This window comes from Echiichthys vipera (assembly GCF_963691815.1).
Source record: "Echiichthys vipera genome assembly, chromosome: 12".
In the NCBI taxonomy this organism is placed as follows: Eukaryota; Metazoa; Chordata; class Actinopteri; order Perciformes; family Trachinidae; genus Echiichthys; species Echiichthys vipera.
In genome coordinates, this window is record NC_139837.1 from 14,837,064 (window position 1) to 14,850,517 (window position 13,454).

General features: G+C 42.3%; 2 protein-coding genes across 13 annotated transcripts in view; both read left to right on the plus strand.

Moving 5' to 3' along the window:
• The window catches only part of eml1 (EMAP like 1), a 53,040-nt gene extending 45,626 nt beyond the window's left edge, over positions 1–7,414 (plus strand). For 9 of the 12 annotated variants that reach the window (XM_083923972.1, XM_083923966.1, XM_083923971.1 and 6 more), the window contains 14 exons: positions 176–286; positions 397–492; positions 773–907; positions 1,030–1,129; positions 1,314–1,465; positions 1,980–2,105; positions 2,501–2,632; positions 3,003–3,070; positions 3,168–3,256; positions 3,392–3,489; positions 3,819–3,906; positions 4,804–4,899; positions 4,997–5,127; positions 5,251–7,414. In XM_083923972.1, coding sequence (XP_083780098.1) covers positions 176–286; positions 397–492; positions 773–907; positions 1,030–1,129; positions 1,314–1,465; positions 1,980–2,105; positions 2,501–2,632; positions 3,003–3,070; positions 3,168–3,256; positions 3,392–3,489; positions 3,819–3,906; positions 4,804–4,899; positions 4,997–5,127; positions 5,251–5,376 — 1,548 coding nt within the window. In that variant the 3' untranslated portion in view covers positions 5,377–7,414. The remainder of the gene's footprint in view (positions 1–175; positions 287–396; positions 493–772; positions 908–1,029; positions 1,130–1,313; positions 1,466–1,979; positions 2,106–2,500; positions 2,633–3,002; positions 3,071–3,167; positions 3,257–3,391; positions 3,490–3,818; positions 3,907–4,803; positions 4,900–4,996; positions 5,128–5,250) is intronic. The other 3 variants (XM_083923970.1, XM_083923974.1, XM_083923967.1) reach the window with 1 other exon arrangement.
• Positions 7,415–8,377: 963 nt separating this feature from the next.
• The window catches only part of evla (Enah/Vasp-like a), a 38,925-nt gene continuing 33,848 nt past the window's right edge, over positions 8,378–13,454 (plus strand). The window contains exon 1 of the mRNA XM_083924163.1: positions 8,378–8,753. Coding sequence (XP_083780289.1) covers positions 8,749–8,753 — 5 coding nt within the window. The 5' untranslated portion in view covers positions 8,378–8,748. The remainder of the gene's footprint in view (positions 8,754–13,454) is intronic.

Consider the following 13,454-nt stretch of genomic DNA (forward strand, 5'->3'; position numbering starts at 1 on the left):
TTACCCAGCTGTCTCAGACAAGTCTGCTTGATAAACAGAGTGAGAAGTTGAAACACATTCACTCCGCGTTCACTTGTGTGTTCATTGAATTCATTGGGTGCTTCAGTTAGCCTTACATCACATCATACTGATGATACACCTCTCCCGGTGTCGTGTCTGTGTTTTGTTCTGGCAGCAGCTCGCTCCTCATGTCCGTGTGTGGGACTCTGTCAGCCTCAACACACTCCATGTTCTGGGCGCAGGCTTCTTTGACCGAGCCTTGGTCTGCTTGGCTTTCTCCAAGTCGGTAAGGAAACTCCACTTAAACCCAATAATGAGTTTACGGCATTTTTTGTATGCTTAGTTTCCATTTTATCAGTAAATAAACATGGTTTTATGTCTTTTTCCGTATGTAAGAACGGAGGAAATACATTGTGCATCGTAGACGACTCCAATGACCACGTCCTCTCCGTCTGGGACTGGCAGAGAGAAGACAGACTGGCTGAAGTCAAGGTGTGTGTGTGTGTGTGTGTGTGTGTGTGTGTGTGTGTGTGTGTGTGTGTGTGTGTGTGTGTGTGTGTGTGTGTGTGTGTGTGTGTGTGTGTGTGTGTGTGTGTGTGTGTGTGTGTGTGTGTGTGTGTGTGTGTGTGTGTGTGTGTGTGTGTGTGTGCGTGTGCGTGTGTGTGTTTTAATGAAGACAACCTGACATACTGCTTAAATTATTGTTCTGATAAACGGGTCTACACGTAGTTTCAACAACTCACCGTTTCTTGTCTTGTGTCTTTCCCTTCAGTGCTCCAACGAATCGGTGTTTGCTGCAGACTTTCACCCGACAGACAGCAACATCGTAGTGACCTGCGGCAAGTCCCATCTCTATTTCTGGAACCTGGAGAAAGGCGTGCTGGTCAAGAAGCAAGGACTGTTTGAGGTGGGACACCACATGTTGGGTCAATCATGATATAATGCCATTCATAGCTAAGATAGTCAGTGGTAGTTGCAAAAAAAGTAGCAAAAACTGAAACAATATGTGTGTTCTTGTGTTTCTTGCAGAAACAGGAGAAGCCCAAGTTTGTGTTGTGCGTGACCTTTGCAGAAAATGGAGATGCGATCACAGGAGACTCAAGTGGGAACATCCTTGTTTGGGGAAAAGGCACGTTTATTTATTAATTCGGTCAACTTTCATTGATACAGATTGGTCCAATGAGATGTCTCTGATGTATGTAGTGATCAACTCGTCTGTCTCTTAATCTACCCTCCTCCAAGCACTCGACCTTTATGTCCGGCTGTCTCCAACTGAACCTTCTTATCCATCTCATCCCGTGTCCGTTACGCAGGCACTAATCGTATCAGCCACGTCATCCAAGGAGCTCACGAGGGCAGCATCTTTGCGCTGTGCATGCTCAGGAATGGCACGCTGGTGTCTGGAGGTAAAGACCGAAGGCTCATCTCCTGGGACAGCAGCTACCAGCAGATACAAATGGTGGAGGTGAGGAAAAGGTTTTTAAAAATTAAAATATTCAAAGGCTGCTTTAATGCAAAATATACATTTATAAAAGTTTATAAGGATGAAAAGCACATTTTGCAAATTATTTTTTACAGTAATACATGGGTTTTAAATGCTCAGCTGTAGAGCTCTACAGCATCCTAATGATCTGATGTGCTATTACCACATTCTGTTATTATGTTTTAATAAAATGTTAGGCTGCATATCCAGCACCTTCTTCTTTTAAAGTAGGCCACTTACAGTATATTTGCCAGAAATCGCACACCTGCCCGAGGCCACAGACTATGCGTTCTGAATGCTGCACCATATCATAAATATTAGAGCAGTTATGCGCTCAATGAGATTCATGGATAGTGATAAAATATGGATCACTCGTGCCTTATTTGCTCTACAGAGACCACATTATGCAGTAAAAGATGAGTTGATGTTTATTCTGGCAAATGCTGGATTCCAATGTGAACAGATGGTTTAAATGATTATTGTGTTTTCTCCGCAGGTGCCTGAGTTGTTTGGTCCCATCCGGACTATAGCAGAGGGCAGAGGGGAGACTGTGCTCATCGGGACCACCCGGCACTTTGTTTTGAAAGGCAGTTTGGATGGAGAATTCAAACCTATTACTCAGGTAGATGCATCCCTCTAGTACACTATTTCTACATCCAAGAACCAAGATGCAGGGCTGCACCTACAAGGACAATTATTACAGATTAATCCATCAGTTACTTTCATCCGTTAATTGTTCGGTCTATCAGATGTCAGAAAATTTAAAACAGTTTACAGTGTGACATTTTCCAATGTTTTGTTTTTTCTGAAAATATTCAGCTCCCAAAGAAAAACATTGAAAAGCAGCAAATCCTCAATAGGATCAACTAATTGATGTATCATTATTAACCTTTGCAGCTCTACTACGACGTTGTCCAAGTACTAGACAAATGATGGTTTAATTTGAAGTGCTTTGATGTTACAGCAGATAAAGAAAGAATAGAAGTGAGAGAATAAAACCTCTCTTCTCCTCTACAGGGTCACACTGATGAGTTGTGGGGTCTGGCTGTCCACCCCTGGAAGCCTCATTTCCTCACCTGTGGCTACGACAGGCAGGTCTGCCTGTGGGACTCCAGCTCCCATCAGCTCATCTGGACCAAGACTATGGAAGTAAGTTTAGCCAACACTGCCACCTGGGCCCAGTCATGGGAATTACACTGAACAGCACTCAGCACACAACAGAAGATGAATCAGCCAATATTTTATCAGCTCTGATATCCTACTAAACAAGAACTGCAGCTTAAAAGTACAATTGTATGTAAGCATCCACAGTTTTATGACCTTAAAATCTGTCGTATATTAGACCAACTATTAGAGTTGTGATGTCACAAAATCCCACTGTTAAACACAGATTTAAGATGAGCACTGAGAAACTTTCCCACGCTCAGCATGAAATGTGAAAACTACTACTATAAACAAAATACATTTTGACTAGGGGAGGGACTTTAAATCAACTCTGTACTCTTCCTGTTTCTGACAGGATGCTGCCCAATCAGCAGGCTTCCACCCGTCCGGAGCTGTGGTTGCCATAGGAACCCAGACTGGCAGGTAGGGGATCCAATCACCAAAAAACACTAAAGGAATCTAGTGTTTACATGACTGTTTCATCTAAAAACAGGCATTAACGCAGTTGTTGGTCCTGCAGGTGGCTCGTACTGGACACCGACTCCAAGGATCTCGTCACAGTGCACACTGACGGAAATGAACAGTTGTCTGTGATGTGCTACGGCCCAGGTATGGTGGTAACTGCTGACAGTGGTTGCTCTGTATTGCTTTCACTGTCTGTTTCCCTTTTTTGTTATCTGGAAATTTACAGTTACAGCATGTTGTTAAGGTTTTATGCCCTTTCTTATCTTTTATTTTGTTTAGATGGAAACTTCCTGGCCATCGGTTCCCACGACAACTACATCTATATCTACGCTGTGGCGGAAAATGGGAGGAAGTACAGTCGAGTGGGGAAGTGTTCGGTATGCACCTGTATTTATAATCCCCCCGCCTCATCTGTGGCTGCAGTATTTTTAGTTGTTCCCGGTATCATCTTCAAATTTAGTTCCCACCTCATCTCTATATTTGTGCCTCCTCTCTGTACACTCTGTCCTCACTGTGTGTTGATACAGAAGCTGTAAAATGACAAATGGCAGCGAGTCATATAGAGCTGCGTCTATCCTTGCTGCACCAAATCCAGTTCACATTTTTAGGATTATTTGATTGTGTGTTTGATAAAACATATTACCTCTACTTTACTGTTATACTGTGAAGTTTTTAAATAACTTGGTCCTTCTGTGTCACTTCTCAGGGTCACTCTAGTTTCATCTCCCATCTGGACTGGTCAGTGGACTCCCAGTACCTGGTATCAAATTCAGGGGACTATGAGATACTGTATTGTAAGTACCGTCACTGTCACCCTCTCACAACCTTTGTTGAATTTATGATTTTTGATCTCTGCCCCCCCCCCCCCCCCTATGGAAAGTGTCCTGAGATGACTTTTTTACGATTTGACACTATAAATAAAATTTAATTGAATCTAAATTGAATAAATGAAAATGACTTTGTTTATCAGTTATTTACCGAGTATTGCCTTGAATCCTTGAATTGAGTAATTCTCGCATGCCTCCATGGTGAACAGAGGTTTAAGACACAGAGAAAAGTCTTGATGCATTGAAGTAATGGGGGCAGAAAACTATATTGAAACATCCAAAGTCTCACACAACATGTGAAGTATATCTATCCAAGTCTTGTTTATCCAGTTGTATGTTCAATACTTCCTGAACACATGTGTTTTTCACTAAAACCTTTGTATTTACAGCACTTCCACTTTTCATCTGAGAAGAAAACTGGAGAGTGTTTATGCGGAAGTGTTGTTAATAGTGAGGTTTTAGTGTCAACGCATGTGTTTGAGCATACGGCTGGATAAAAGAGGCTTGACTTTTACTGCACTAGTTGTGTGGTTTTGTAAACGGATGTTTTGATGTAGTTTTGCTGTTGTTAAACACGTTCCCGGGTTACTTCAATGCATCAAGACTTTTCTCATTTTTTTGTTATTCTCCGTTCACTGTGGCAGCATTCCACAGTAAAGTTTTTTTTTTAGGAATCAAGGCAACACATGGTGAGTTATTGATATACAAATGGTCATTTTGAGGATGAAGTATTCTTTTAAGTGGCTTTCAATTACAGTAAATAATCATGACTAATTAAGACACTATTTTTGTTGAAGTAACAGCAGCCATTATACTTATTTATGCTAAAACATGTTGTGTATTTGGTTTGTGTGTGTTTCCCAGGGATCCCATCAGTGTGTAAACAGGTGGTCAGTGTGGAGACCACCAGAGATATCGAGTGGGCCACACACACCTGCACTCTGGGCTTCCAGGTCTTTGGTAAGCGAAGGCTCCTTCCCCTTCCCCTCTTTCGGTGTGTGTTTGTGTTTTAATGTCCATTCAGTAGACGTCTCCTCTGCCCTCTCTGCTCCTTTAGGCTTGTGGCCCGACGGCTCAGATGGCACCGACATCAACGCTGTCTGCAGGTCCAGTGATAAGAGCCTCCTGGTTACCGGAGACGACTTTGGGAAAGTCCACCTATTCTCGTACCCCTGTTCGCAGTTTAGGGTGAGATTCTGTGTAAAGTCATTCAAAAATGTTCATTTCAGTAATGTCAAGAAGGAGATTAAGCGTTTGTAAAACTTTGATTGACAGTTTATGGAAAGGTAAAATATGTTTTTTTCCTTTAAGGCTCCCAGCCATGTTTACGGCGGCCACAGCAGTCACGTGACCAACGTGACCTTCCTAAATGACGACGGCTACCTTGTGTCGACTGGAGGGAAGGACATGAGTGTGATGCAGTGGAGGATAGTCTGAGGAAACAGACAGAAGCTGATACTGTTGGTTTCTTCCTGCTGCTGCTGGGGCCTGAAACCCAGCTGAAGCAAACTGAACTGAACTGAACTGCACTAAACTGAATCAAACCAAACTTAAATTAACTCAGACGCTTAAAAAAGAAAGGGGGATCTGCCTGAACTGAAGTGAATTGACAGAAAAGGAACCAAAGGTTTCCTTCCTGATCTGCTCTCAGATCCTAAATGAGATGAACTGTTGGAGGTTTTATGTGCGGTTGCTTGAAATACAAAAATCCTGAATATTTCACCTTTTCTTTATACACACTACATGTAAAAACAAAAATCTTTCACATACTGTAGCCTGCTCACCAATGACATGAGACAAAACCAATCAAATGGATCAAATGCAATTCAACAGAACCAAAGGCTCTGACTTTCAGACTGCATCTGTGTAGTTTTGGCTTTCTCTGTTCTCGTATTGTGCAGGCTCCTGTCGCAGATAACGGGAGTGAAGAGGTACCAGACTGAATATTGTCAATCTGGAGATCCAATAGCATTGGAACAAAAACTGTGTACGGAAAGACGGAACATAGTGATTTTCTAATTGTTAAACTTTCTTTTATTTTGTATTTAACAACTCAGGAAAGCACTAGTGAAGCCGACATATCAGCTCAAGCCCTAAACACACCTCACTAAAACATACAGAGAGGTAATATCAGACTAAGTATAAACATTGTTGAGTTATTTGCATTGATTGTGTATGAAAATTAAATACATGGTACATGCTAATTAAAAACAGCAAGGTCCAGTCAGATGTGATGTTACCCACCCTTTGAAACTATGATAATTTTGAGGTCAAGGAAAAATTACAGTATTTGAATTCAGAATTGAACTCTTTTCTACAACATTATCTGATTCTCTGTTCTACGTTTTTGCGCTTCCAGGTCTTTAAAACAGGCACCTTTTTTATTATTTATTGATTAAGAGTCAAATCCTTAACTGCCAACTTCAGTTCTGTAGAGTTTTTCCCTGCAATAAATCCCTGTTTGGTCCCACATGTGAAAATATACTGAGAGGCTTGAAACAGATACGAGCAAAATGTGGGTGAATCTACAGTATTTGAAAGTGTTTCAGGTGTTTTGAATGGTTTGTTGTGTCTTTCCTTCCGCCCGAAGTGCAAGGAGAATGGAAAGTAAGCATGTTTTGGGTTTTTTTCAATGATGTGAAGCCTTTTCAAATCTGTATCTATCTGCATTTTACTGCACCGGGATCAGTTTGGGGTCAGGGGGATGAGACCATTACACTGTAACTGTTTATGTCTGATGTGCATCAGTCACTGGCAGAATATTTAACTGAACTGAACCTTGTCCAGGTGTTGTTATCTTCTATAATGCACTGCTTCAGCCTGGTAAACATGCAGCAGGTCTTTTTACCTGCACAATAGAACAAGTCACCTTTTAGTACTCAACAGAGCTTTTTCATGGACCAACAACGTCTGCTTTCAACCTGTCAAGCTGCGTTTTGTCCGTAAACCTACTGTGCGTCACACTCCTCGTCTTACAGTTAACAGCAAACCAATAATACACACATGCATGAATAAACAAGAGTCATTTGACGGCAGTTTGTAGTGTTGTTTTGAAAGCCTGATGGTTAGCTGACTGTTAGAGATGTATTATCAGGAAAAAACAACTTAAATCTAACAAGTGATGGAAAGTCACCACTCTACAGAGTGAATGTAACATGATCTGTCTTTCCACTAAACACTCGGGGCTGCAGAATACCATTAAACATTTAACTTTGGTCTGGAAGTGAATACAACATGAAATTCTCATGAGGCTGTGATTTACATTTTCCATTTTATCACACTGACTTTAGTTTTTCTTTATATTTTTTTATTTGTACTTGTTTTATCGTCTTTATTTCAAGCAGAGTTTGGTCAGAATGATCTTGTGTTTTTATTTATTTATTTAGATCATGTAACAAGTAAAAAATAAAACAAACAATAACAAATCAAATGAACAGTACACAGCGAATTTTCACAAACATAAATAAATATTACATGTCCGAAAAGGAGAAGTTTCTATCGTATGTGTTCCTACCCTTTCGCCATAACTCAAACAATTAAATCACATTATTGAACATACAACAAATTCCAGTGCTATTATGTTCAACTCAAACAATTACTATAAAACAATTACCTCACGTTAATCCTACCAACCCTTCCTCATCCCTCTTAAAATAATTGTTTTGTACATATTCTTGAATTTATTTACATTTGGACTTTGCTGAAGTTCTGTGTCCAAACTAATGCCGCTGAACTCCTTTATCTCAGTCCATCGAGCGAATGCTTGGCCTACATTGACCCTGGTTTTTGCCGGTCTACTGTCACTCAGCTGCTGGGACAAATAAGCAGCTGCAGTATTGGCAAACTCCATGTCACCAGTGCCAGCCTACAGTAGCTGCACCCAACAACAGACAAACCTGGCAACCCGCAATACCACCCTTAATGGCTGGTACAATGTAAACAGAACGTGACAGAAAGTCATTGTCAAACCCATCATAAAAATTTAAAATATTAATTTCGGACTAAATATATTTCTTTTTTCACGGAAAAGCGATACTTCCATTCTGTACTCCGCAAAACACCCCGTGGGTGTATTATTATTTTTTTAAATATAGCTTTTAATAAAGATTCTACATATTCAAACTTTAATTTAAAAAAAACAACAACTTATTGATATGTTTTATAAATTAATTCAGGATTTAAAACAAATAACAAAAAATAAAAAATAACCATAACAATATTTAGGCTATAGGAGTAACCTCTGGATGCTGCACGTGTGCGTCTTCGCCGCGCGTGGGCAGCATTGAGCCGGTCCGCCCCCAGCCCCTCTCTCTCTCTCTCTCTCTCTCTCTCTCTCTCTCTCTCTCTCTCTCTCTCTCTCTCCCCCCCCCCCCCCCTTTCTCACGCAGCATTAGCATTTCACCCTAAATCTCTCCACCTCAAAACACTCCGAATGGGAAGGAAATATGGCGTGAGGGAGGCGGCGGCTGACGACCACCGTTCACCGTCTTCTATCGAGCACGAGCCCCGACTGAACATGGACTTAAGGACACGCAGCGGCGCGCGTGGACAAGATCAGAGACAAGGGAGCACAAAGCGGATGGGAGAAAACGCTCGTGTCCTCGCTTAGCGTTTCTGCAACGACTCATCCTCAGACAGTCACATCTCTACAGACGCACGTTAAGGGACACAACAAGGTGGTGCGGCTGACCCAAGCCTCCCAGACTGTTTATTCATATTTATACAGAGGGGGGGTGGGATAAGCGGACTGTTGGTCCTGTTCATCTATTCATCAGTGCCATCGTCTCCGGTTGAATAAAAGACGCGAGAATGAGGTAAGCGGCGGCCAGCACCATGCGCTCTGTTTGACGCGTCATGACAGATGCGCACCGACACTGAAGCCTACAACTGCTTTTAAACATTTATCTCATAATAACATGCAACATCTAATGTGGTGAAGAACCGCAGCATCTTTAGACACCCATACCCCCTTAATCTAGACATCTTGTGGCTAATTTGCCCCCTGTATTGGGAGCATTCAGCGGCCCACCCACCGGGCCTCAGCTCCGCACAGGCGTCCTTTACCGTTCACGGTACACTCCCGATACACAAGGCGGTTAATGCTTATCACTTATGCGGTTCCCTCACCTCTATTACCCCGCTATTGTCACGACCGGACCCGCCCAGTCAATGTGCGTTCAGTGCAGGATTTAACCCAGGCTAATGTTGTCATGGAAACGACAGCATCATGTATTTCTCCACATAAGCAATACGGTGGTGCACCTGGTGGACGAAAAAAACGGTGACTGATGCACTGATCGGGATGAGTGGCTCCAGAGGGGGGGATAGGATAAGTGAGGGCGTATATATCCATGCAGTGGGAGGAGGAGGGTGTTTATTCTGGTGGTTGCCAGGCAGGTTATGACTGAGACCCCCCTCACCCCCCTCCTCACAAACGCACACCTACATAAGCCTACTCCATGTCGGATCCTCTCATGCACATACCCAGCCTGTGTGTCTCATGTTTAAATCCTTATTGTATACCCAAGGCTGTGGATGGTATTTTGAGCCTCTCCCTGCTTATGTTGGTATGCAAAATGAGGCCCAGATATTCTCTGTATTTTTGTTCTATTTATGAAACAGTCCTTTTATATTTCCACCCCCCTGCTTTCCTTTTTAGTTTGACTCCTCTGTGTCTCCGTAGCTGCAGCCTGCACCATTCTGTTTTATGGCTTCAGATTTACTCTGACAGCTCTTCTTAGATACAGTGCACTCTCTCGGCTTTTACTGTAGCTACCGGTGTTTGTCTGCATGGCTGTGTGTGTGTGTGTGTGTGCGTGTGTGTGTGTGTGTGTGTGTGTGTGTGTGTGTGTGTGTGTGTGTGTGTGTGTGTGTGTGACTGTCTGCGTGTGCAGTTGTGGTCTTACACCCTCAAGAGAGGAAAAGGAGACAGAGAGAGAGAGGGAGAAAGGGAATAATGGTAAAAAAAGAAAAAGAGAGAGAAAGTGAACAGTGCTCTCACATCTGGATTGTGTGAAGTACTATAACTCACCCCTTTTCCCACAACTGGAGCAGTAGCTGGACTGTTTTGCTCTCAGACTGTAAACATGTAAGATTCATATCATCCGATCCAGTTAGATTAACACGCCGTTTCCTCTTTTCTGTAAAGCCGTGTTGCTTGTGTCCCATCATGTGTGTGTTTGTTGTTGCCAGGGGCAGAGCTGCACTTTGACTCAAGCCCAAAAGGGAAGTCTTAAATCTCCATAAAGGAACAACACAGTGACCTGGCTCTTCATTTTTCATTTTTTTTGCAGAGTTAAGAAGATTTAATTCAATGAGATCATTTGTTCAGCGTCACTGCTTCCATTGCTGCATTTATGTAGGGGATGCACATGCATTTATGTACTGTATGTCCATGCACAGGCTCATCATGTGTGTGTGTGTGTCCATGTGCACATATGTGAGTGTAGCTGAGTTATTTTTAGTTCAGTAACTGTAGTGGTTTCATTGTGTGATGCTTCCTCACTGTTCTCCTTGTCAGCCTGGCTGCTGTCATTTGGTTGGTTGGATTCATGTGTGTGTGTGTGTGTGTGTGTGTGTGTGTGTGTGTGTGTGTGTGTGTGTGTGTGTGTGTGTGTGTGTGTGTGTGTGTGTGTGTGTGTGTGTGTGTGTGTGTGTGTGTGTGTGTGTGTGTGTGTGTGTGTGTGTGTGTGTGTGTGTGTGTGTGTGTGTGTGAGTGTGTGTGTGTGTGTGTGTGTGTGTGTGAGAAACAGTGGAAGAGGGCAAAAAGCGAGGCGTCCGTCCTTTACCATTAATGCAGGATGATTTCTGGAGCCGCCTGTTGTGGTGACTCATCGTAGGAAAGGTAAACTGAGCGTGTGCAGCCAGTGGAAGGTAAAACGCTGAGTTATGCATCTTACTGCAGGCTGCTGCTGCTGCTCCCGAGCTGATCAGAGAGCAGCTCTGCGTGAGCCAGCGTCACCGTGTACAGCCACAACACTCACATTCTCCAGGGTTTCATTGGCAGAGCCTTTCAGGGAGAGCAGTCGCAAGCAGGGTAAAGGAAAAAAGGACTTTTAACTCTCATGTAACTAAAGCAGAATAACTGGGCTGAGGATTCTCTACAAATACAGTACTAGTTTAAATATGATACCTGAATTTGCCTGAATAAAATAGTCTAAAACTGGTTAAAACTTAAATCAGCACACTGGTGATCCCCCTGACTTTTCTTCTAGCACTGTCATCAGGTCAAAATATACGGTTTTATGGCCAAGTGCCTGCAAAACAAACACCCCCCCTCAACCTCATGCCAAACTAAGATGGTGAACACTAATGATAAACTATCTGCAGAAATCAACATGTTAGCGTTGTCGTTGTGTTTTCACAGAGCCAGTATTGCGGCCTGTACACCTGTTGGAAGCTACTGGCTGTTCTACAAATGCAGATGCGCGTGCGCGTCGGTTCAGTCGGTGAAAGCCTCATCTGGCCTGCCCCATGTACAATGCTGGGATAAAACCTGACATTGTCGGAGATTCTGCGAGGGTTGAGCGATAATTCAACATGTTTATTTATCGTCTTTGAATGGAATCGTATCGTGATGAAGTCATACATCAAGAAATCACCATCTGCGCCGTCTAAACTGATAATAACAAGCACATACTGCAAAATTAAACATTTTTCCCCAAATCTGATGTGAAATATTTAGAGGAAATATCATTTGAAGATTGCAAACAGTGAGTGTACAGTTGGTTTAAAGAAATACAAACCAGTGCGTTTCTCCCCCTATCCTAGAATGATAAGACACTGTAGCCAGACCATAATCCAGTACTGACCCAGCACTGTGGAGATAAATCTGGCTATGCAAGACTAGTGAAAGATTGATTTAATGGTGGAAAATCCTGCAGGAAAAGTTGCTCAACAACTGCCTACACCGCGAAAAGAGCGTCCAACAATAAACGCAATAAAACATGTCGATATTGCCGTAGCATTGCAGAGCCCATAAGTTTGCAAAGAAAACAGGATGGTAGTTCTCATAGAACAGCTGGCAACAACATCGGGATCACATGAGTAGTATTCGTACAGGCAACTGTATGAAAGGAGCGGCTGGTGACAGAGTGGAGTGAGCTGCAGGAGGACGGCTGTGTTTTCAAATTCTAGTTGATTATTTTGTTAAGAAGTAACAAAGCTGTCAGCAGTTACTGATACGTGACATATAATGTACAGTACTTTCGTTTTGTACAAAAGTGCATACAGTAGCTCATGTGACTAGTTAATTAAGAGGGAGAATACAGACTTCATATTTGCATATTTTTCTAGATCAGTGGTTCCCCATGGGTACATAATAAATCTGAAGCGTAATAAGACGATTCAGGGTAGGAAAGCAAAAAAAATTAAAGAAATCTTCTAATTTTTTTGTGCTTTTTTCATGTGAATTGCTGGTTAGTTTTACCTTTTCAGGCATCCTAAAAAAACTGACATAAAACTGAGGAAATGATTCAAGATCAGCATTGTTTTGCAAAGTGAATACAGATAACGCGTGATCCCTCTCTCTCTCTCTCTCTCTCTCTCTCTCTGCACTTATGTACCATAATACTATATGTACTCTATACACTACAATCCATTATATCCATGCATCATATTGTAAGCTGTTCATTTTCTAGCATATCCCACATATCAAACACATAAGCTCTGTGTTGTTATAGGATTAATGATGAATCTGCATCATGTGTCTTTTCAAACAGGCCGTTCAGAAGCCTGCAGTTTAACCCTCTTTTAAACGTTGTAGTGAATATTCTGTAGTTTTATTTCCCTTCTACACATTTACACAATTTGGCCTTGGACGTACATTACCAGACTTTTCTTGTACTCCCCTGACCTTCCAGGGTCTGTGCGTTTCTTGCTGTTTTCTAAACCCACAAAGCCCCCTAATCTTTTAGTGGACTACATTGCTCTTTGTTTATTTCCCACACCTCGGCTCGCTGTGGCAAAGAAGCTTATTAATCTAAGTTTGCTTCAGCCAGATGGACCACCGGGTTGAGGACAAATTCTGATGAAGCCACAAGGAAACCACAAATGTTACACCAGATGAATGAAGTCCTTTGTTGCTTGGATATAAAACTAATCATTACATCTGCTCCTGCAGTGCGCTTAATTTTCAACTGGAAAATTGTGTCCTTTTTATAAAAGCCAAGCAGAACGAATGGAGTGGTGTGATGCTGTGTGTTTTCCCACTCCGTAGTTAATTGGTGATTAGGGGTTATGTCGTAGATGCATTTTTTTTTTTAAACTGTTACTGTAGAATCTATTTAAAGCCAAATTTTACACGCTACAGGAGGCGGGGTTGTGAAAGCACTCCTGTTTCCCATAAAGGCTAACATGTAATTTCCATCCAGTGGAAATGATTCCTCGGAGGTTGAAAGACGGCACTCCACAATCCTCAGAGCAGAGAGAGGCTACTGGTCTGCTGCGGTCACATGTTCTTCTCTCTCTCTTCCTCTCTCTCTCTCTCTCTCTCTCTCTCTCTCTCTCTCTTACAT